Source organism: Sciurus vulgaris (assembly GCF_902686455.1).
Source record: "Sciurus vulgaris genome assembly, chromosome: 12".
Classification (NCBI taxonomy): Eukaryota; Metazoa; Chordata; class Mammalia; order Rodentia; family Sciuridae; genus Sciurus; species Sciurus vulgaris.
The window spans coordinates 59,996,861-60,022,727 of record NC_136473.1 but is presented as its reverse complement, the minus strand read 5'-3'; the positions used below and the strand labels follow the sequence as shown (position 1 = coordinate 60,022,727).

Genomic DNA, 25,867 nt, shown 5'->3' with positions numbered 1-25,867 from the left:
TGAAGATATTTTCACATATAGATAGTTGTTCAGACTGCTGTTTCTTCAAGTGTATGATCACTAGAGAGTCCTTTTCTGCATCTTTCTCCCTATTATTATTGGCAATTCTCATAAATAATTTCTGGCACATAGGGACACTATGAACCAAATTTCTATATTTAGAAGAGGCATGATTTGGGTTCCAAGAAATTTGCTTCTGAGTTTTTTTGTTTTTTGTTTTTCTCCCAAACTTGATCTGAAAGTTTTGTTTATTCATCCTCTCTCTGGCTTCTGCATGCTGTCAGGTATATTTTTGGAGGTTTTTGGTATCTTCCCTTTAATCCTTCTATTCTTCATTTGATAAGAGTTTTTAATCAATAAGTAAATTTTACCAGATATTTATTAACTACATCTATGAGATAATTTTGCAGTTGTTTTCCTTTAATCTTTAGTTTCTTAAAATTTATGTATTTATTTTAATTTTGAGATAGCATCTCTCTAAGTTGCTAAGGGTGGCCTCAAACTTGCAGTTCTCCTGCCTCAGCCTCCCAAATCACTAGGATTATAGAGATGCACCACCACTCTCAGCTTTTAATCTTTTAATGTGAGGAATTATATTAATTGACTTTCTAAGGTTAGTTTCACATCCAAATTGAAGATTTTGCTTACAAGAATGTGCATACAAATAAATGTTATTTTGTAAGATTTTTGCATTTATGTTTATAAGTGAAATTTGTCCACGATTTTCTTTTACCCATCATTGTTGATGTACTTTCCATGTATCAGGCACTATAAAGAGCCCATTATTAATCTATTTGCTTAGATTCACAATGTTAGTAAATACTGAGGCTGAGAATCAGGCACATCTCTCTAAATGTAAAGCCTATTTATATAAACTCTGGGATAAAAGAGATAGACACATAGCAAAACTGCAGTGAGTATTAACAGTGGTTATCATTGAGTGATAAAATAATAGATGACTATAATTTATGAACTTTTTATATTGCAATTTTTGCATGCAGTTTTTATAATGAAATAGAATAAAGTGAAAAATTAGAGATACATAAAAGCAATACAAGTCTGTGAAGACTGAAAATTGAACTGACTGATTCCAAAATTATACAAAGCTATACATGGCTATTCACTAAGTACTTGAAACAAAGAAAAATATTTTTTTAAAAATAATAATTGGAGTACAGAAATGTAATTACTTCAAAAGTTACATGAAACAAAATATTTCTGAAAAAAGTGTAGGTCTGATACATATAATGAATATAAATATGATGGAAAGTAATACAATCAGGAGTCAGATTTGGGTTTGAATCATACTTCTTAACTTGGCCATATTTCTGACCTTAGGCTAATTATTCTCTCTGAGACTCTTTCCAATGGAAACTAGAGAAAATAATACTAATTAGCAAACACACTAACTGAATCAATCATGTACCTAAAGAACCTAGAACATAAATGCTCAAAAAGTGGTAGGAATGATTATGCACTATTCATATTTCACTCATACCCTTACTATTTATATTATTTTATTTCTTGAAAACAGTTATCCACAATAGTACTTCTGAGTAGCATTTATTTTACATGTGAGATATATTCAAATGCCTTCTTTTAACAATAGAAGTACTTAATATGTTAATACCCTAGTATTTAAATAACACTTGGAATTATGTCCAGAAGATATCTTCACTGTTTTCTGAAATTACATATATAGAAGTCAGAGAAATTTTAAAAAGCATTTAGCCTTCAAAAATTGTGAAAAATCATTGCATAATTATAATTAACATGTTGATGACTTCAGGTCATAGAATCAGCACTGCGACAGCTGGACTCTGAGCCCAATGAAGTAGAAGAATTTATGGAACACTTTACTTTTTTGGATGAAATTTCACCCAAAATATTTCAATTAGAAGATGAGTACACAGCAATTAATCAGCTACATTCTATTGTGAGGTATTATCATATAGATATTTCAGAAGAGCAAATTGCCATATATAAAATTCTTTTTGTCAAGTTTCGTCGACTAAAAACCACTGTGAAGTTAAATGAAACGAATAGGGATGCAGCCATAACAAAATTCAGGGAAAAATTGGAAGCAAATATTGCTGGTCTACGAGTGGATGTTAGTAATTTAAAAGTAAAAGTAAGTTTTTGAGTTTTTTATTTTTTCTCACCAAAAACTTGATCTTACATTGCTATACATATAGATGTTTGGCATAATAACTGAATAATTTAATCCAACTATGCTTAACCTGTGATTCACAGAATTTTAGTTATTTGTAAACTTCAATGGGAAATAAAATTATGTCTCTTTTTAGTAACCTCTAACTGGAATTTAGCATTTTCTTCATCTATGAATTAATGGAGGTAATCATCAACAGCAGAACTGCTAATACATCACAGGTTTCAAGACTCTCAAAAGAACCCTTAGCATTAAAGGGCCAAAAGCCCCTGAAACCTTGTTGTCTGTGCCTAATGTAATGATAGTTCCAACTTCACTCACATTCATGTTAGACCTTGGATTATATGCTAATGTAATTGTCAGCAAAACGTTCTGAATGTTTTGGTCTCTTAGAATGACTATTTTTTTTTTTTTTTTTTAGTTAGGAACTCCTGTTCTGTTGTGTGCTGGTACTCGAGTGCCAACAGCAATGGAAATGATTCGGACTTTCTCAGAGGAAGCTGCAAGTTTGGTTAACAAAATTAAAACCTACTCAAACTATCAGGATCATTTCAGCGATCACCAATCTCATATGCATTCTCTTAATATGGAAGAAATTACAAATATTGTGCTCTCAGAGATCTCTGGCATTGAATGTGACTTATCTTTGAGGAAAATATTATGGGAAGCACAAGAGGAATGGGGAACACACTTTTGGGAATGGAGGAAGTGTTCTCTTCAAAGTATTGATGTAGAATTAGTACAGAGAAATGTTACAAAATTGCTGCATATAATCATTGTACTAGAAAAAGGTAAAAATGTGTTTCTCAAATTTTCCCACCCACCTAGGATTACATAAAATATTGTCTCTGGGCAGTGTAATCATTGTCCTTGGTTGACCATTATGGCTGGAGGAACATTTTAGTAGTTTAGATAGGAATTGTTTGCTGAAGCAAGAAAGATTAAAGCTTTGCCAATAATAATAGTGAGAAGAAGTAATAACAAATTTTGTCTCCTTTAAAAGCTGATACCACATGAAAATCAAGGGAACCAGTAGAATAGAGGAAAGAAACCAGGTGAAGAAGGAAGATAAAGAAGGCAAAAATCCTGGGGAACAGTATTGGGGACAAATTGTAATTTTATATTGTGTGCATATATGAATTTGCAACAGTGAATCCCATTATATATAATTATAATGCACTAATAAGAACATTAAAAATTTTTAAATAAAATAGAATAAAATAAAAGTCAATTCTGTGGTTAGAACTCCAGACACTTCACTCAGATTCTAACTCTTCCTAGAGTATTGTTTAGAGATATATTAATGATAAGGGCCCACCTTCAGAATCTTTACCCAAATTCTATAGTATGCTTTTACTGTGCCTCTAGTATCCTTTGGGCAATGTAGGAAACAGCTAAAAAGAAATTCCAAGAGTTCCTTGATGCTTATTATCAAATTTTAAATCTGGCCAATGGAGAGAGACTATTCCTAAGAGCATTCTATAAGATCATATATTTCCAGGTATATGTTTTATGTATCATATTTCCAGGAGAAAAGTTTTGTTTCACCTGGTCAAAAGATTGTTTTTGTTTTTGTTAGACTCCTATAGAAGAAATAAAACTATCACGGAATTTTTACGAAAAAGAAAAACTAGCTGCAAATAAGTCTCTCACTGCTTTAATGTAGTACTCATCTTGTGCATTATCAATGTTTTGCTCTGTACATGATGTTCCAGCAACAATATATGAACTAACAAGTAGACAATACATTTCTATATCCATAGTTTCCAAGTAAAATATTACTGTTTGCCATAGTTCAGACTGGCAAAGATCTGAAGTTCATTCTCTGTCTCCCCACCTCTTCTTTTTTTCATACATGACAGTAGAGTTCATTATGATATAATTATACAAGCATGGAATATATCTTATTCTAATTAGAACTCCATCCTTATGGGTGTACATGATGGTGGAATTCATATAGGTATTTTCATATGTGGGGCCTTAACCACTGAGCAATATCCCCAGCCCTTTTTTATATTTTAATTAAAGACCTGGTCTTGCTGAGTTGCTTAAGACCTTACTAAGTTGCTGAGGCTGGCTTTGCACTCACAATCTTCTGCCTCAACCTCCCAAGTCACTGGGATTACAGGTGTGTGCAATCACACCTGGTCTATTGCCTTTTCTATTCCTACCTCCCCTCCCTTCCCTTCATTCCATTTTGTCTAATCTACTGAACTTCTCTTCTCCCTCACCTTTTATTGTGGTTTGGCTTCCACATATCAGCAAAAAACATTCAACCTTTGTTTTTGGGGGATTGGTTTATTTCACTTAGCATGAGAGTCTGCAGTTTCATCCATTCACAATAGATATATTGTGGAACCAACCGAAATGCCCTTCAATTGATGAAATGCCATAAAGTCATTCTTCTTTATAGTTGAGTAATATTCCATTGTGTATATATGCCACATTTTCTTTATCCATTTATCTATCAAAGGTTATCTAAGACTGGTTCCATAACTTGGCTATTGTGAATTGAGCTACTATGAACATTGATGTGGCTGTGTCATTGTAGTATGCTGATTTTAAGTCCTTTGGGTATTAACCAAGGAGAGGGATAACTGGGTCAAATGGTGGTTCCATTCCAAGTTTTCTGAGGAATCTCCATACTGCTTTCCAGAGTGATTGTACCAATATGCAGTCCTATTAGCAATGTATGAGTGTACCTTTTCCCCAACATCCTCACCAACACTTATTATTGCTTGTGTTCTTGATAATTACCATTCTGACTGGAGTGAGATGGAATTTCAGTGTGGTTTTCATTTGCATTTCTCTAAATGCTAGAGAGGTTGAACATTTTTTCATGTATTTGAGACCATTCATAATTCTTCTGTGAAGTGTCTGTTCAATTCCTTCACCCATTTATTTATCGGATTATTTGTGGGGTTTTTTGGTGTTAAGTTTTTTGAGTTCTTTATATATTCTGGAGATTAATGCTCTATCTGAGGTGTAGGTGGAATATTAATTTGCATTTCTCTAATTGCTAGAACATGAACAGAACATGAACAGAACAGACACTTCTCAGAAGAAGAAATACAAATAGTTGATGAATATAAAATTCTTGACCTCCTATTTAAACAGGCCTTGTAAACCATTTTACTATTCAGGTTTATAAATGAGTACATTTATAGATGCTCCATCTGTACAAATTTGTTTCTTAAGATGATTGGTTTATTAAGATGATTTTAGTTCTCCAGGGTCCACAGTTTTCACTGTTTCTCTATTGCCTCCCCATTGCTTTTATATGTTGAGTAAAAAGGTTATAAGAATTGAACCTTCAGTTGCTTAGACTTTGAGTCTTGTACCTCAGTTGTTTATCATTGCCAGAGGACAGACCAATGATGACATGAAAAAGTCATCACCTACATTTCGGTGTTAAAATATTTTCTTTGTGAAATAATAGCAATGGTGAATTTTTTTTCCCTCAGTGTTCTTCTTTACTCAGAAAATTTTCAGAGTCCTAAAACCTATGACAGTCTTCTGAATGTGCATTTGTGTACCATCTGTGTATCTATCTTGTCAGTAAAAATCTGGGAAACCCTGTGGTAGTAAGCATCCTTCTTATCATATTTCCAAGGTAACTTGGCTCTGATAGTCTTAGGTTTTAGTTACTATTTTTGACAACCATTTTTCTTTATTTTAATCCATAGTTGATCCATATGGAAGGGTAATGTTAATAAAGCCATTATCTTATAATGCAGACACATAAAGTAGTATTACATTAAATTAGCAAATCTTAAAGTGAAATTTTTATTTTTTTTCAATTCATTTGGTTAAAAAATATGATGAACATATTGAAGTCTACTGACTTTATCATTATTTATAGGTTTACCTAAAAATGATTTGTTAACACATCTTAAGCAATCAGTGACAGACTTCAAACAACAGCTACCGATCATCACAGCACTGGGAAACCCCTGTCTCAAGCTGAGGCACTGGGAGGCTCTCCAGGAGATTATTGGAAAGTCAATTACGCTAGATAAAAACTGTACTGTGGAGAATCTTCTAGCCCTCAAGGTACATATAATTGGAAAGCAATAAATCGAAATCCTAGAGCAGCCACTTGTAAGTAGGCAAGTAAATCTGTAAGGAATTGGAATTAGAAAAGATAAGAGTATATAAAATGTCTGGGAAAATAAAAGTATTTTAGTAGATAATAGATGATAGGATCTATGTATAATCAGAAGTACTGGGTAAGCTATTCATTTATGCTGTTGTTATCTAGGTGATTAGAAAATAGTAATACTGGTTTTCATATGTGACAAATTCAATTATTTAACAATTTATTTCTTATAGAGATTACATTTTATAGGAATAGAAAAATAAAAACTAATGCATCCCATTTTATGTAAAATGAAAATATATCAAGAGTGTGTTAGGATGGTACTACCAATAATTTGATATTATATCTGAAATATCTAGTTAGCAACAACTTGATTTGCCACAAAAATTATGTTATATGATTTTTTCTATTTTTTTGCAGATAAAAAGTTTTCTATGTTCCTTCCTAAGTTACAATAAGCTTCTTCTTTTATGTTTAAACAATATATACTATGATCAAAAACAGCATTGCACATGTAATTCTGTCATACCAAAGAACATGAGGAATATTTTAGGAAATTTAAAAAGAAGAATTTTTAAAGATAACTTTGTTAAAATTAAATTATTTTATGTCTTCAGTCCTAATCTAAACCTCTCTCCTGAACTCCAGACTTGTGTATCCAATTTCCAATTCACTTACATGTCTAAGAGATATCTCAAAATTCTCCACCTCCCCAATTCTACTTTTTCTCTGTCTTACCCATGTCACCTAATGGCAACTCCATTTTTCCAACTGCTTACACTAAAAGTTGTGAGGTAATTATTGAATGTTCTCTTGCTCATCTATTCCACATCCTATCTGAATCCATCATCCTTTCTTGGAGTATTACTAGAGCCTCCTAAACAATCTATATGCCAAAGAGAAATTTAGTCATCAGATATCTAGATAATTTCAGAACATTAGGGTCAATACCAACAGGGGAATCCTCAAACCATCATGCTGAAAATCAAGCACAATTTCAATGACAGTTTCACTTTCAAAGTCTTGGGTTAATGGAACTATAACTGGGCAAGTTAGATTGAGAGTGATAATTTGTAAAACAGAGTAGCAGCAAACAATAAAAAAAGTTAGGCTAGATAGAGAGGGGAGCAGCTGGAGACTTATGTGGGATGGGTGACCTGAATGGTTTGGGTAATCCTGTAGAAATTTAACAACTTATCCAGTATAATGCAGGTGCATAGATTTTTGGCTTAGAAACTCATCCCTCATTTATTAAAACCAGAATTTCTTGGGGTTGACCCAGAGATAATGGTCATGTAGTAAAAACTTTCCAGAACAGGTCCTAATGCTGTCAATATTATGATACCATACAGTTATATGACAACCATTCTATCCAAGATGTTGTACAAGCTCTAAGAAGCCAATCACGTGAAACATGTCATAAAATTAAGAGAAAGAGGTCAATGATTTGCATAAATGAACATTATCTCTTTATGGTTGATCATTTCCACTTTAGAAAGCTTTGTGCTTTATGACAGAGGTAGATGGTTCATTATAAGCATTAAGATTCAACTGAAACCTCCCAGATATTACTAATAGGAAAACCAACTATTTGTCAGTCCAGTCCCAAACTTTGACTATAAAAACTTGACAGGGTTAGGTTCACTTGGCTGAAATTTTACCTTACATGATCAATTTCTGGATTTAGGTTTTAATAGTCTTAGAGTGTTAATCACAAAGTTCTTTATTTCTGATAGTCCTGTGGCTTCTTATCTGTCTTTGGCTAAATAATCTATGTTAAAATGTAAACCTCTTTCCCAAAACTGTTGCCTAAGACCATAAGCCATCAGTTGATTCCATTATCCTTACCTTGGGCAGGCCCATAAGAAATGATGAAAACTAGTCATACCTGCCCTTAGTCCCCACTGAGCTGCATCATCAAAACATAGAGATTTGATAATCATTCTTCAGTCCCATGAAGTTGACACATGGGAATAGTGGTATTTCTATTCCTCAAAAGAGATAGAAAAAATATACCCAGCTAATTAATTCTAAGAACCAGAGATGAGAGGCAATCTGAGTACTTCTGTTATGGTAAGTGAACCTGCAGATTTTATATCAGGATCTTCCCAGGAACTGGCAGTCTGTGCACATGAGAAGATGGCCTATGTATACTCCACTGATGTATTTTGAGAGACATTTATCCTCAAAGAGACAAAGAAAGGGAAGCCATAGAAATCTGGATCTATCAGAGTTGTATTCTCTAAGATAAATATGCTACGTGATTTATTATACAGAGCAAAAGCTTATCACAAAGTAACAGAGCAGTTGCTATTAATGCAGGGGAAAGAAAACTCAAGAAAAGAATGCCATCTGCATATATACAGAAGGTATATATTATTACATTGACTATAATAAGATGAAAATTAGAAATTTTAAGAATGAAGAATGTGAAATAAAATAATTAAAAACTGAAAAGGACTTTGTCATTCAGGTTTTATCATAAAGTTTCAAGTTAAGATATAAACTCGAATTGGTTCTTCAATTCTTCTGATGTACCTTTTAAAACATACATTTAGATCTTACTGCTCTACTGTATATTAAATAATAATGTGTTCATTCTAGATATTTCAGTATGAAAGCAAAATAAATGAAATATCAAACTCAGCAACTAATGAAGCTGCTCTTGAAAAAATGCTATTCAAGATTATCGATCTTTGGAACACTACTCCTTTACATTTAGTTCTTCATCACACAGAGATGCACTCTACCCTAATAATTTCATCTGTAGATGATATATTTGCTCAGTTAGAAGAGTCTCAAGTCATACTTGCAACAATTAAAGGATCTTCCTATTGTGAACCCATTAAGGTAAATTTTATGGAAAAGGGAAAATCTTTTATTTTCTACAGTTTCTCACTTTAATTTTTGCATTCTACAATTTTGTACTTGCTTTTGAATTACATAAATCTTTCATATGCTTATATAGAAGTAAGAGTGACTGATAGTTTGAATACTAAAAATAATTTTATGGGAATATTAATTGTTCATGAGGAAGCGTCAGAATGTTTAATTGGGATAGAAAAGATAAATTTAGATCATATAAAAATATGCTACGAACTATGACTTTTTACCAGAAGTTTTCAGTATATCCTGATAATTCTTCACTGACTAGCCACACATCTTATAACCTACCTAAAAAATCATTTTAATACTTCAGGTTATTAAAAAAATCATCTAATAAAGTAGACACTCAATAGTAAAATTAATATAATTAATCATACATATGTACATGTAGATACAAAAATTCTAAACAATTTTTCAAAAACAAGTCCATCAGTATATAAAAAAAAGATGATGTATTAAGACTAACACAGAATTTGCTTTAAAATAAAAACAATCAAGTGAAATTCAGCATATTAAACCAAAAAAGAAAGCCATATGATTTTATTAATACATGCTGAGAAAACATAATATCCAACATCCATTTTTTATTTTAAAACTCTAAACAAATTAGGACTAGAAAAAAATTACAGATGAAGGACATTTATGAAAACACCATATTTAAATGGTGGAAGATTGAACACTTTTCACCTAAGAGCATTTGACATTTTACTGGAGGGTCCTGATCAATATATTAAGGCAAGAAAGAGATGTAAAAGTTATCCACATTGGAAAAGAAGTAAAACATTCTTTATATTCACATGACATGATTACCTATGCGAAAAAATTAAATGAAATCTTTTTTAAAAGTAAACAAAACTCATTTTAGCAAGTTTTCAAGACTTGAAAAAGAAGTTGGATGATTAATACTACATAGTTTCAAGAGGTATTGTAAAGCTACAATAATCAAGAGAGGGTTGTATTGATATGAGAGATAAATAAATAGAACAGAATAGAGGGTACAGAAATAGATCCATGTAAATATGGACAACTGATTTTCAACAGAGGCACAAAAATAATTCTTAGTAAAAACAATCATCTTTTGAAGAAATGGTGCTGGCACAACTGTACAATCATATGCAAAATTAAAAGCAAGTCATATCTTACAGCATACACAAAATTTAACTCAAAAGGAAGATCATGGACCTAAATGCTAAACCTAAAACTAAAACATTTTGAGAAGAAAATAAAAGAGAAACAATTTTGTTGTCTTGTTTTAGGTAGATTTCTTTAATATAACACCAAAAGCACTAGCCCATAGAAGGAAAATTTATAAACTGGATTTTATCAAAAATTTTTAAAATTTGCTCTTCAAAAGACATTGTTCAAGGAACGAAAGCACATTTGTAAAGTATATATCTGATAAAGGATTTATATCTAGATTATACAAAGAACTCTCAAAATGTAATAATAAGAAAACAAAAAAGCCCAATAAGGAAATGTGCCAGAGATTGAAGAGATGCCCCATCAAACAGATAAGGATGCAAAAACAAAACATGGAAAGATGGTTAACTTCATTACTTATTTAAAAGGCAATAAAATAAAAATGAGATACCACTACACATATGAAGAAATGACTAAAATTTTTAAAAAGTGATCATCCCAGTTGTTGGTGTGAATGTAGAGGAACTAGAGCTCTCATTCACTGCTCTATGGAATGAAAAATGTTATAATCATTTTAAAAGATTTTTTAAAATTTTAATTAGGTTTATATTTATGTGACCCTCTATAAATAATTTTCTGTGTGTCAGTGGTAATCAGCTTTGATTGCAGTGTCTAGACTCTTAGAATGATTTATATTTACATTTGCAAGTGTATTTGTTTTCTTTTATCATTGTAGGATCTTGTGAATGAATGGGATCAAAACATAAATCTCTTTTCTTATACACTTGAGGAGTGGATGACCTGTCAAAGAAATTGGCTTTATCTTGAACCTATCTTTCATTCTTTAGAAATACAAAGGTAAAGAATCAAAATATACCAAATGGAGCTAAAAAATGCACACTGGGGAATGTAGTTTATGTAATTCTTGAGAAATCATTTCTTCAATGAACAAACTAGGAGTATAGTCTGCTAAACATTTTTTTTTTCACAAAGGGGTACAAGCATCATCTTTATTTCTGAAAGCCTTGTTTCTCAATTATTGACATATAGATATAAACAACTGGGAAAGAAGTTTTAGATATATCATTACAATCCTTAACATTACAAACCTACAATATTATGTGTTGTTTTAGTTCTAGAATATTAGTGTGACTTTGGTGTAAATAATGAAAATGTAGTTGTATTTATACATGAATGAGAATTTCTTGCTTTGAACCAAATAAAGAAGAAATGGCCTTGACAAGTTGTTAAAAACTCCACCTTTTCAGTCATAGCATTCAAATTTGTTGGCCTCTAATTTTTTAAAGTGATTTGTCTTAAAAGTGGTGGAGACAAATGAGTTATCTAGGTAAAACTTAAACTAAAGACAATATATCCTACAAGCTAGACTAGGAGTCATTCTGAAACAAGGGAGGAAGTCATGGGGTATTCACCTGAAAGGCCAGTAGAGCCATGGAAGGCCTGGAATGTCAGGTTAAATTCTTTGAACTTTATTTCTGGGGCAAAGGGGAGCCACAGGAAGTTTACAAAAGAGAATTGTCTATATGTAAGTATTTCTTTGTAAGGAGCAATATTCATTTTTGTTTTACACGTATCATTCTTATCACATGAATGGCTTGGAATTCTTTTATTCTATTAACCTACAGTCATTCTAAAAATCTTCAAAGGTGAAATCACATTACAGGTATGGAGAAAATTCTTTATGTTGCTATGACTTTGAGCCTTGAATTAAAACTTTAGGGCTAGGGATGCAGCTCAGTGGGAGAGAGGAAGGCAGGCTCAAGGATTTAATCCCTAGCACTGAAATAAATAAATAAATAAATAAATAAAATTTTGATACTACTTTTTACCAAAGATTTTTTCATTAATGGAGAGATCCAACTCCCAAGTAAGGAAGTTCAAAATGTGACCAAGTGTGCTTAGGTTGAAAAGGAGGCTTTTAATGAATAGATGCTGAAGATGCCTAAACAATAAATGCAAAGGTACGGGAAAAATGGATCAATAATGGACTTCTCTTTAACTAGTGGAGAAGAATGATGGGCCTTGAAATTAGTGAGGAAGGTATGAATAAAGAAGGAATGAGTGAGAGATTCATCAGAGGGGAAAATTCTGTACAGGGAATTTATGAGGATAAAGAAAGCTGTGCCATTATTCCCCACTCCAAATTAGTTGTAAGGGCTACATTCAATCCTTCCAGAGAGATTGGGCGAGATTCCAGCCTAGTAGAAAGGGAGATAGAAATCTTCATGATGATAGTTTTGCTGAGCTGCAGAAACATTTAGGGACTATCACCCAAGATGGGGAATAGGAACAGAGTAGAAGGGTTCTCTGGAGAGTTTGACATTTATTGCCCTAGAGTGTGATAGCATTAGAAACAAGGGCTTGCCTCTTCTCCAGAGAATTCTGAAACAGCCTTCACTAGCAAGACAAGGAAGAAGTGCAAGAATGCATGGTTATCTTATGCCAGTGCTTCTCAACAAAAATGAGTTTACCCTCTAGTGGACATTTTGCAAAGCCTGGAAACGTTTTTAGTTGTCAGAATTGAGGTATGTTATTGGCATCCAGTGGGTAGAGTCCAGGGATTCTGTGAAACATCCTACAATGCACAGAATCCCACCACTACCTCCACCAAACTATCTGGTCCAGAATGTCAGCAGTCCTGAGAACGTCAAAAAAATTCTGACAGAATATGCAGACACAGTATAAAGTACCAAGCTAAAGTCATCTTGAGAGATATTGACCCTAAATAGCTGCTGGTCAGAACAAGGGATTACCAAAAGTATACCACTTAGAACAGGAGCTTGAAGAGTGGTTGTAAGAGGTCCGCTGGGAAGATAAAGAAAATTAGAGGCAAAATAGAGGTTCCTGTTGAGGTAATTCCAAACACCCCAGTGATATTCTCCATAGATACCTGCCATGACAGAGAGCATTCAAGAAGCAAAAGAGAACTCGAAGTCACACTAACACTACCTGAATAAAAATAAAAAAGACCTTCCTTCTAATTTCCTCCTCACTTAAACTCCCAACTCATGAGGAGCTTGAATCAGGATGGGACTAGAGGGATGGGAGTGGAAAACATAAGTGATCAGAGAAGATGAGAAACAAACTCAACTTTTGAAGGTACTTACCTCCATTAACTCCAATAACAGCAGAAACAAAACTCAAACTAATATACTAACAGATTGCCTTGCCACATGTAGGTTTTGCCTTCCTTTTCCAAGGTGTAAAAATCATGATAATATTCTGTAAAGCAAAATTTCTGTGCCAAGGCTGACACCTGTCTTACATTTCCTTATTCTCTAAGATAAGATAATCATTAACAGAACTTCCAATTTTATTATATGCACCTCTCTGCTCTTGCTCTCTGCCTTCTCCTCACATAAAAGCTGTATTTAAACCCCAGATCTCAGCTGGGCCCGGTGGCGCACGCCTGTAATCCCAGCAGCTCAGGAGGCTAAGGCAGGAGGATTTTGAGTTCCAAGCCAGCCTCAGCAAAAGCAAGGCACTAAGCAACTCAGTGAGACCCTGTCTCTAAATAAATACAAAATAGGGCTGGGGATGTGGCTCAGTGTTATAAGTGCCCCTGAGTTCAATCCCCAGTACCAAACAAACAAACAAAAAAAACCCCAGACCTCCAAAAATCCCATTGCTTCTCTAGAATGTCTAGTAGTTCTTTGCGTTAACTTCCTACCACTGTGACAAAACACCTGAGAAAATCAATTTATAAAGAGGATAAGTTTCCTTTGGCTCATGGTTTCAAAGGTTTTAGTCCATGGTCACTTGGTTCTGTTGCTGTCGTGAGGAAATACATAATGGTGGGAAACACATGGCAGAGCAAAGCTGCTTACCTCATACAGCCAGGAAGCAAAGACAGAGAGGGGAGGGAGCTGAGGTCCAAATATCCCCTTTTAGGGGACCCCCCCAATGACCTTTCTCCCACTAGGCCCCACCTCCTAAAGGTTCTACCACTTCCCAATAGCACCACAATGGGGACCAATGGGAAATTCAAAATCAATACTATTGCACCTTTTATTTTTATTACATTTCTTAGAACACAAATTGCTTATACTTACTTTATGTAGAATTTGTATATATCTATTTCCCACTAAACATTAAGTGTAATCTTGTTAATTGACACTTGTATGTCTAGTATATCCTAAGTTTTCTTACCACGTATATCACTTGTATATAATAGATAATAAATATCTTTAATTAATGATTGATCAAGTAAAAGAAAACATATCAAGATTGTTTCATAAACTCACAATATTCCATGGCAAATGCATTTATAGATTTTAATTATAGCAGCTTCAAAAACAGTTACATCTAATTTTATTTCTAAAGGCAGCTTCCAGCAGAAACAAAACTTTTCTCTCAGGTGCTCTCCATGTGGAAAGAAATAATGTCAAAAATACAAAATAAACTGGATGCTTTGCGAATAACCATCTCGTCAAGAATCCTTGAAATTCTGCAAAATTGCAATATGCATCTTGAATTTATAAAGAAACGTCTAGAGGTAAAACTATAGCAATTCTAAAGTGGGGACTCATTTAAGACTACAAAACTAATGTAATACACTTCAGAAGCTAAATCCAATGCAGATTTTTCTCCTTAATTTTAGCTACCAACAATTTTTCAATTCTTGCAATCTATAGTGTTAATGAAAATACTATTAAAAGAAAAAAAAAATGGATAGACTAATCTAAAGGATGCTCAGGCAAATTACCAAACTTTTGAATGCCCAAGTTTCCCTCTCTTTAAATTGAGAACGATGACAGTGTGCCCTTGAGGGGCTTTATGCTAAATGAGATAATACATCTACAGTACCAAGAGCTGGCACAAAGTATTCAACAAAGGTTAATTATTTTATTAACATTACTATTATTATTAAGTTGATAAACTCAGCAAAAACTGAAATAGAATACTTTGATGAGCTTACAAATTAAATTACTGATTCCACATATTCTTAAATTGCCAGAACATTAAATCATCAACTGAACAATCATATCCTTAAATATTGAGTTTTCATATTTGAGATTCAAAGTGCATGTCTTCACTTCATTTCATAAGCCAAGGTTTTGTTCCAGCATTCATTGTTTTTCTTTGTGGAACACAAGTCACAGTGGTTGTGACAATTCCTGCAGACTACCCATAGGTAGTCACAGCCTGTATAAAGATCTTTGTCCAGGCAGGCTCTCTTCTGTCAAATTCAGGCTCTTGGGCAGGCATAAGAAGCTGTGCCCAGAGTGATAAGGTTAATAATAGCCTGTTTACCAGGTAATCTTTGAGATAAAACTTCCAATTATTTCTAGTACATCTTTAGATTATTCCTGAAAATCATTACAAACCACTTATCTTTAATTTCTTCATGGATTAAACACCTGCTTTATACCAGGCACTACTACTATGTGCTTGGACTACAAAGATAAAAGACATATCCCCTACTGTTACACAACTCAAAACATATTACAGAAAAGAAAAAGAAACTGTAAAGAGCTATTGCAATGCTATGTTAAGTTTGATAGTATGACTAGGTTTTAAAAGTATAGGTATTAGCTAAGTAGCAGTCAGAATAGAGCCTCCTAGGCAAATGGAAAAAGTACAAAGGCATGAAGCCATAAGCAAGTATGGTACATTCTGGTGAGGAAGATGTTACACAGATAAGATGTAGGGCAAATGGGAAACTATTAGGGAGAGATGACATCCCAGGGAGTCAGGGGGCAGCCAGTAAAGGGCTTTGAATATTGTAATGAGTTTTCATTTTCATGAGCAGTCATTGAAGAATTTTAAATAGGAGAGTGAGATAATTCAATTCAGAAATATTTTTCTGTAAAGAAGCATAGAGTATGGATTGGACATTGCCTTAGTTTGTTTTCTGTAATTGTAAGAGAACACCCAAGACTGGGTAACTTAAAGTGAAAACGTTTAAATTTAAATAGAAATCTATTTTGCTTCTTGGCTTTGGAAGCTGGAAACTGGGACTTAAACATGGTACCAGCATCTGGCAAGGGCCTCCTGCTTCTTCACCTCCTGGCAGAAAAGTGGAAGGGCAAGTGGACAGGAACAGAAGAGCTAAAACACAGAGGAAAGCTCTGGTGGTAACTAATCTAGCCCCAACAGGAGCAGGAATTCACTCAGTCCCAGGAGAATTAACCCAGTCCCCAGACAGCAACATTGACCCCTTCTTGACTGGAGACCTCATGACTTCTTAAGGGTCCCATCATCTTTTGCCACCACTACACTGTAAATCAAATTTCAACGTGAGTTTCAGAGGTGACAAAACATTGATTCAATCATGGGGGCAATGTATTCATCTGTTTTTTACCACTAAGATGAAATACCTGAGGTTGTGCACTTATAAAGAATAGGGATTTTTTCTGGTTCATGGTTCTGATCTGAGATCAAGGAGCCACATCTTGTGACGGTCTTCCTGATGGCAGAATCCCAAGGCAGCATAGGGCATCACATGGTAAGAGACAGGGAGTACACATGTGTCTGTGCATATCTTCTGATCTTTCAATCATGGGGAATCCACCCAGATAACCTCATCTAATCCTAATCACTCCCTTTAACCTGGCTTAAGTAAATGGCTCTTTCTCTGAAAAGAAGGCAAGACTTAAGGCTAGCCAGAAGTTGTGGGAGGGGTGGGAAGTGCAGGCATTCTCTGTATAGTAGAATGTGAGGTCATTTGTGAAATGATGACTTATCTTCCAAGGTGATAACTCCATGTGTATGGAAAGAAGAACTAGCTGAAAATGGAAGCATGTGAAAGCAATGCAAATGACACCCAAATCCAGTGCTTTATCAGTGACCAATAATAAAATGGTGGATGTGTGTATAAGTTTGGGGATTTTTGTTTCTTTGTTTCTGTTTTAGGTTTTTATTTATTTATTTATTCATTCATTTATTTTATTTTTTTGACCTCAGAAGACAAGCAATATAACAACAACCTTCCCATATTTTCCTATACCTATCTGTAGCTGTCTGTTTGAATTTCTTGTTATTTAGCTATAGACACCAGGTCTTATGATCTGTGGGATTATTCAAAACAGAATCCAACATGATCTTTTTTTCCTTTAAGTTCAAAATGAAGTGGAAATGCAAGCTGAAGGATCAAAACATTGAACTTTTAAAACTTTCTTTTTTCGTTTCTTTTTTGCATTCACTAAATGTTTTTTTGCTTCTTTAATTTTTTCTTTTAGGTATACATGACAGTTATTTTGACATATTTTACATACATGGAGTATATCTTATTCTAATAGATTCTAATTAGGCTCCCATTCTTGTGGTCAGAATTTTTTAGTTTCTAAATTTTTTTAACATTTTTAAAATTTTTACAGACTGCATTTTGATTCATTGTACACAAATGGGGTACAAATTTCATTTCTATGGTTGTACACAATATAGATTCACACCATTCATGTAATCATACATATACATAGGGTAATACTGTCTGTTACATTCTACTATCTTTCCATCCCCCACGGCCTCCCACTCCATTTTCCTCTCCACCATTCAAAGTTCCTTCATTCTTCTCTTCCCCCATGCCACCGCCCCTCATTATGTATGGTCATCCACTTATCAGAAAAAACATTCAGCCTTTGGTTTTGGGGGCTTGGCCTATTTCACTCAGCATGATATTCTCCAACTTCATCCATCCAGCAAATGCCATGATTTTATTCTTCTTTATAACTGAGTAATATTCCATTGTGTATATATACCACAGTTTCTTTATCCATTCATCAATTGAAGGGCATCTCGGTTGGTTCCACAATCTATTTATTGTGAATTGAGCTCCTATGAACATTGATGTGGCTGCATCACTGTAGTATGCTGATTTTAAGTCCTTTGGATATAAACCGAGGAGTGGGATAGCTGTGTCAAAATGGTGGGTCCATTCCAAGTTTTCTGAGGAATCTCCATACTTCTTTCCAGAGTGGCTGTACCAATTTGCAACTCCACCAGCAATGTATGAGTGTGCCTTTTTCTCCACATCCACACCAATGCTTATTATTGCTTGTATTCTTGATAATAGCCATTCTAATTAGAGTCAGATGAAATCTTAGGATGGTTTTGATTTGCATTTCTCTAATTACTAGGGATGATGAGCACTTTTTCATATATTTGTTGATCACCTGTATATCTTCTTCTGTGAGGTGTCTGCCCATTTCCTTAGCCCATTTATTGATTGACTTCTTTGTATTTTTAGTGTAAAGTTAAGTTCTTTATAAACTTTGGAGATTGGTGCTCTGTCTGAGGTGTGTGTGGAAGAGATTTTCTCCCACTCACATTATTTTTTCCTTTTTACGTTATTGATTGTTTCTTTTGCTGAGAAAAGGCTTTTTAGTTTGAATCTATCCCATTTATTGATTCTTCCTTTTATTTCTTGTGCTATGGGGGTCTTGTTAAGGAAGTCTGGTCGTAAGCCAACATGATGGAGATTCAGGCCTACTTTTTCTTCTATTTGGTGAAGGTTCTCAGGTCTAATTCCTAGATCCTTGATCCATATTGAGTTAAGTTTTGTACAGGGTGAGAGATAGAGGTTTAATTTCATTTTACTGCATATGGATTTCCAGTTTTGCCAGCACCATTTGTTGAAGAGGCTACCTTTTCTCCATTCTAAGTTTTTGGCACCTTTGTCTAATATGAGATAACTGTCCTTAGGTGGGTATGTCTCTGTGTTTTCTATTCTGTACCATTGGTCTACCTGTCTATTTTGGTGCCAATACCATGCCATTTTTGTTACTTTTGCTCTATAATAGAGTTTAAGGTCTGATATTGTGATACCTCCTGCTTCACTCTTCCTGTCCAGGATTGCTTTGACTATTTCTGGGTCTTTTATTCTTCCAGATGAATTTCGTGATTGCTTCTATTTCTATGAGAAATGTCATACGAATTTTAGTTGGAATTGCATTAAATCTGTATATTATCTTTGGAAGTATGGCCATTTTGATAATACTAATTCTGCCTATTCAAGAACATGGGAGATCTTTTCATCTTCTAAAATCTTATCCAATTTCTTTCTTTACTGTTCTGTAGTTTTCATTGTAGAGATCTTTCACATCTTTGATTAGATTGATTCCCAAGTATTGTATTGTTTTTTTAGGCCATTGTGAACGGAGTTGCTTTTCTCATTTCCCTTTCAGATGTTTCATCGTTTATGAATAAAAATGCTTTAGATTTACGTGTGTTGATTTTATACCCTGCTATTTTGCTGAATTCATTCATGAGGTCTAGACATTTTCTGGTGGAGTTTTTTGGATCCTCTAAATATAGAATCATGCCATCAGCAAATAGTGACAGCTTGAGTTCTTCTTTTCCTATTCATTCCCTTTAATTTCTTTGGTCTGTCTAATTGCTCTGGCTAGTATTTCAAGGACAATGTTGAATAGAAGTGATGAAAGAGAGCATCCCTGTCTTGTTCCAGTTTTTAAAGGGAATGCTTTCAGTTTTTCTTCATTAAGAGTGATGTTGGCTGTGAGCTTAGCATAAATAGCCTTTACAATGTTGAAGTATGTTCCTACTATCCCTATTTTTTCTAGTGTTTTGAGCATGAAGGGGTGTTGTATCTTGTTGAACACTTTCTCTTTGTCAATTGAAATAATCATATGATTCTTAACTTCAAGTCTATTGATGTGATGAATTACATTTATTGATTTCCAGATGTTGAACCAACCTTGCATCCCTGGGATGAACCCCACTTGATTGTGGCATACTATCTTCTTAATATGCTTTTACATACAATTTGCCAGGATTTCATTAAGGATTTTTGCATCTATATTCATCAGAGATATTGGTCTAAAATTTTCTTTCCTTGTTTTGTCTTTGTCTAGTTTGTGTATGAGGGTGATACTAGCTTCATAGAATGAGTTTGGAAGGGTTCCCTCCTTTTCTATTTCCTGGAATACTTTGAGGAGTATTGGAATGAGTTCTTCTTTGAAGGTCTTGTAGAATTCGTCTGGTCCTGGGCTTTTCTTGGTTGGTAGGCTTTTGATGGCTTCTTCTATTTTATTGCTTGATATTGATCTGTTTAAATTGTGTATGTCCTCCTGGTTCAGTTTGGGAGAATAATATGTCTCTAGAAATTTGTTGATGTCTTTGATATTTTCTATTTTGTTGGAGGATAGATTTTCAAAATAGCTTCTCATTATGTTATGTATTTCAGTGATGTTTGTCATGATATTTCCTTTCTCATCATGAATTTTAGTAATTTGAGTTTTCTTTCTCCCTTTGTTAGTGTAGCTAAGGATTTGTCTATTTTGTTTACTTTTTCAAAGAACCAACTTTTTATGATCTGATAGAAAACAAGGTAGTATCTCTATTTTTTTGCATTTACTAAGGGCTGCTTTGTGGCATAACATATGGTGTATTTTAGAGAAGGTTCCATGTGCTGCTGAGAAGAAAGTATGTTTGCTCATTGATGGATGAAATATTCTATATGTCTCTTAAGTCTAAATTATTGGTTGTGTTATTGAGTTCTATAGTTTCTTTGTTTTTTTTTTTTTTTTTCTTTTTTTTTGGAAGATCTAGCTAGTGGTGATAGTGGTGTGTGAAAGTCACCCAGAATTATTGTGTTGTGGTCTGGAATTAAGAATTTGTTTGATGTACATGGATGTACCATTGTTTGGGGCATAAATATTTATGATTGTTATGTATTCCTCATTTATGGTTCCCTTAAGCAATACAAAATGTCCTTCTTTATCCCTTCTGACTAATTTTGGCTTGAAGTTCACTTTATCTGAAATAAGCATGGAAACCCCTGCTTTGTTACTGAGTTCATGTGTGTGTTAGTTTTTAATCCATCCTTTCACCTTTAGTCTATGGATGTCATTTTCTATGAGACGAGTCTCTTAAAGACAGCATGTTATTGGTTGGGTCTTTCTTTTTAATCCAATCTGCCAGCCTATGTCTTTTGATTGATGATTTTAGGCCATTAACATTCAGGGTTTTTATTGAGATATGATTTGTATTCCTGGTCATTTGGGCTTATTTTTGGTTTTTAACTTAACTTGGTTTCTCCTTTGATTGATTTTTCCTTTAGGGTAGTTCCTTCCTTTGCTGACCTACATCTTTGTGTTTCATTTCTTCCTCATGGAATGTTTTGCTAAGAATATTCTGTAGCACAGGCTTTCTATTTGTAAATTCTTTTAACTTTTGTTTATCATGGAAGGATTTTATTTCATCTTCAAATCCAAAGGTTAGTTTTGCTAGGTATAGGATTCTTAGTTGGCAATCATGTTCTTTCAGAGCTTGAAATATGTTGTTCCAGGCACTTCTAGCTCTTAGGGTCTGGGATGAGAAATCTGCTGATATCTGTATTGGTTTCCCCTTATATGTAATCTGATACTTTTCTCTCATGGCCTTTAAAATTCTGTCTTTATTTTGTATGTTAGGCATTTTCATTATAATGTACCTTGGTGTGGATCTGTTGTAATTTTGTGCATTTGGTGTTCTGTAAGCCTCTTGTATTTGATTTTCCATTTCATTCTCCAGGTTTGGGAAATATTCTGATATTATTTCATTGAATAGGTTGTTCATTCCTTTGGCTTGTATCTCTGTGGCTTCCTCAATCCCAATAATTCTTAAATTTGGTCTTTTCATGATTTTCCATAGTTCTTGGAGGTTTCATTCATGATTTCTTACCATTTTCCTTGTTTGGTCAACTTTATTTTCAAGATTAAATATTTCATCTTCATTGTCTGAGGTTCTGTTTTCCAAATGATCTAGTCTGTTAGTGATGCTCTCCATTGAGTTTTTTATTTGATTTATTGTTTCCTTCATTTCAAGGATTTCTGTTTTTTTTTTTTTTTTTTTTTTTTTTGAGAATCTCTCTTTGTTGAAATGATCTTTTGCTTCCCGAAGTTGCTCTTTCAACTGCTTATTGGAGTGATCATTCATTGCCTGCATTTGTTCTCTTATCCTTTGCTTCATGAATCATTTTAATTATGTATATTCTGAACTCCTTTTCTGACATTTCTTCTACCATGCTGCATTGGATTCTATTAATGTAGAATCTAGATTTGATCGGATCATTTTCTTCCCTTGTTTTTTTCAGGTTGTTCATGTATCTGCTCCTCTAGCAGTATAGATCTGGGGATTGCAGTTTCCCCCCTATAGGCTTATAGTGGCCCTACAGGTTTCCAAAACCTCTTCTGACAGTGATCTTCCAGTCTACAGCAGGCATCTCAGTGTGGGATTTGCCCCACCTAAAGATGGGAGCTACCACTTCCAGGTTTATCCAAGATGGCTTCCAAATGTGTTGGCAAATGGGGAGCTGCAGCTTGGGGTATGGGTGTGGTTGGCTGGGGGTCCTGGAGGCAGGATGTGGTTGGTTGGGCAGGGGTCCTAGAGGCAGGATATTGTCAGTCAGACTGAGGGTTCCTGGAGATGGGACTCAGTCAGTCCGTCTGGGGGTCCTACATGTCCTGGCTGTTGTCTCAAAAAGGCGGCAACCACATATAACCAAACCTGCAGGTGCTGTGACAGTGGACTTTCAAGCAACAGCAGGCAGCTGGCAATCCACTGACAGTCTGTGGTCGGTCTGCTGGCTACCAGTGGACGATAGGCAGATGGACCTCGGGCGATGGGTGATGGGTAGGTGAAAGGCAGGCGATGGGCAGGCAGGAGGCAGGCAAATGGCAGATGATAGGGACTAGTCAGTGAGCAATCTGCACTCAAGAAGTAATTGACATGCTGGCAGACTACTGCTGGTGATTGCAGTAGACAAATGGGGTAAACAGCAGGGAATCAATAAGCAGCAAAAACTGCCTCACCAAGAAACAGATATCCTCTGCTTGAAACCCAAGTTACAGAGCAACAAGGAACACAGACTCCCTCTCCACCATCTTGAATCCTCCTATTCATTTTGTTTTGCTCTATTAAAAGTCTATTAGCATCACTCTAATATGCTGATTTATCAGTTTATACTCAAAGGATGTAAAATCAGCATTTTACAAGTGATACTGCCACATCAATGTTTATAGTAGCCCAATTCACAATAGCTAAACTATGAAAGCAACCTAAGTGCCTTTCAACAGATGGATCTATTAAAAAAATATATATATGTTTATATACATATATATGTGTATATATACATATATGTATATATGATGGAATATTATTCAGCCTTAAAGAAATTTATAGCATTTTCCTGTAAATGGATGGAAGTAGAAAATATCATGCTAAGCAAAATAAGTCAATCCCCACAAACCAAAAGCCAAATGTTTTCTCTGATATGTGGATGCTAATTCACAATGTGGGGAAAGAGCTAGGGAAGAATAAAGTTACTTTAGATTAGGTAAAGGGGAGTGAAGGTATGGGAGGAGATATTAGGGTAGGAAGAATAGTAGAATGAATCAGACATTATTACCCAATGTACATATGTGACTGTATGACCAGTGGTATTCTACATCAGGTATAACCAGAAAAATGAAAAATTATACTCCCTTATATGTGATGTATCAAGGGCATTATACTGTCATGTATAAGTAATTAAAACTAATTAAAAAATTTTTTAAAGTCTGTTAGCAATTCAAGTATATCTTTAATTGAGCATGTTATGTCATTTTGACTGATACTACCACATATATTATACTATAACTTTAATGTCATGATGATCTTGTGTAAATGTAGGGCAAAGTGAAGTGTGATTCATATGATGATCAGACATATATTCTGAGTTGCCTTTCTTTTTATTCTGGACAGGATTACCTCGAAATTAAAAGAACAATTTTCCCAAGATTTTACTTTCTTAGCAATGCTGCACTTCTTGATATTCTAGGTGACAGTAGAAATCCCGAGTCTGTACAGGTAACAACACTATTCTCTGTTCAGCAATATTATTTCTTGACCAGATCAGGATTTTATAATGTTACTGACATTTGTTTCTGGTCCACAGCCCCATCTTGTGAAATGTTTTGAAAACATAAAACAAGTGTTGATATGGAAACAAGAAATTGGCCCTCCTGCTATAAAAATGCTCATATCTGCTGAAGGAGAAGGTCTTGTACTGCCAAAGTACGATAAATATCCTACAAACTAAACATTTAGGCCCCCATAACACCTCATTACTTCAAAATCTCTTCATAGAAGGTTGCCAGCAAACTATCTTCAAAGATAATATCCTTCCATCAATACACTTTTACCTTCCAGTACTTTCTACAGTACATATTCTTCTCACTTTTGCTTTAATTAAAAGTAAAAAAAAAAAAAAAGTAATCTTCAAACTCTGAGAACTTTATAATTTGCAGCTTCCATTTGCTCCATCACTGAACTCTGCCTTAGGTTCTCAACTCTTTTTTTAGCACTTATCTCCTTTTTGATAGGAAGGTTTACTATTTGGCAGTCATGGATGTAACTCGCACTGTTGCTTTCACAAACCTCTGGTTCATGGTGGTGAGCTCCTAGCAAATACCATGAGCAAGGCCCTTCCTTGATATTGTTCTAACTTGCCAACCCCAGCAAGGGCTCTCTAACTGCTGGCTTATGGCCTCTGATATAAGATCATTTACAAAATTCTATGCCAGGTCTTTTTATCTACCAACACCCTAGCCCTGTCCTGCTATTTAAAAAAGATCCAGCAAAGTGTCTGGCTAGCTCAATCAGTAGAGCATGAGACTTTTAAAAAGATTCAGTGAGGCATACAAAGATGTTTTATAATACAATTAATCAATCTCATGCATTCATATTTTTCTCAGAATCTAAATACTGTGTTTATTCATGGTTTTGATATCAGAATTTCCTAATGCTAGGTAATATGTTTACTGCATACTTTTCCAAGTCAAATCTAAATAAGCCAGAAAATACTATAAAATTATAGGTACTTCACCCATAAGTATTATAAATGTGCATAGAAAAGTAAGCCTATAGGCTTACCAAAGGACTGAAACATGAATCAAAATAATATTCATAATATTAAAATATTTAATGATCTTTATATTATTTTTTATTATAGAAAAATTCGTATAAGAAGTGCTGTAGAACAGTGGCTGGTAAATGTAGAAAAAAGCATGTCTGATGTACTAAAAAAGTAAGTACAAACTTTATATCCTAAATCTTAATAATATATATGTATATATTTATCTCTATATACATGTATGGCTGTGTCTGTGTATGTATGTATTAAACTTGGTTAGCTACTAATATAGGTAGGAAATAACCAGAATGTATGAAGTAAGATCCCTTATGAAGTGAGTTTTGATAGAGAATGATGGCACATGACTAAATGAAAAATAATTTTACAGTGTAAATATCAGTTTAAGAGTGTAATCAAGATGATATTTGGATAGTTTTATGTATGCTGAGATTTGTGTGCATCTGAAAACTGGCTAGGGTCTGACTTCATCTCCACCTCTACCTCTTTTCAAAAGATTCAGTGTTCAGAAAATCTATATCACTACTTTGCATTTCTGTTCCAGTTTACTTCCTTGGATCCTGTACTTGGTTTAGTCCTTTTAATATTATCTTTTTATATTTTAATCTATCATTAAATATATTTAATCTATCATTGCTACCTCCTTACAATAAAAAGGGTACCTCAGAGTGTGAAATTTTAAAACTAATTTGACCAGAAG

At 34.2% G+C, this 25,867-nt stretch overlaps 1 protein-coding gene across 1 annotated transcript in view; it reads left to right on the top strand.

The window, feature by feature from the left end:
- The window catches only part of DNAH14 (dynein axonemal heavy chain 14), a gene marked incomplete at its 3' end in the record, with an annotated part of 400,436 nt that overhangs the window by 101,339 nt on the left and 273,230 nt on the right, over positions 1-25,867 (top strand). Inside the window, exons 17-25 of the mRNA XM_079107288.1 lie at positions 1,790-2,131; positions 2,592-2,961; positions 6,033-6,223; positions 8,874-9,119; positions 11,032-11,153; positions 14,640-14,811; positions 24,000-24,104; positions 24,193-24,311; positions 25,249-25,323. Coding sequence (XP_078963414.1) covers positions 1,790-2,131; positions 2,592-2,961; positions 6,033-6,223; positions 8,874-9,119; positions 11,032-11,153; positions 14,640-14,811; positions 24,000-24,104; positions 24,193-24,311; positions 25,249-25,323 — 1,742 coding nt within the window. The remainder of the gene's footprint in view (positions 1-1,789; positions 2,132-2,591; positions 2,962-6,032; positions 6,224-8,873; positions 9,120-11,031; positions 11,154-14,639; positions 14,812-23,999; positions 24,105-24,192; positions 24,312-25,248; positions 25,324-25,867) is intronic.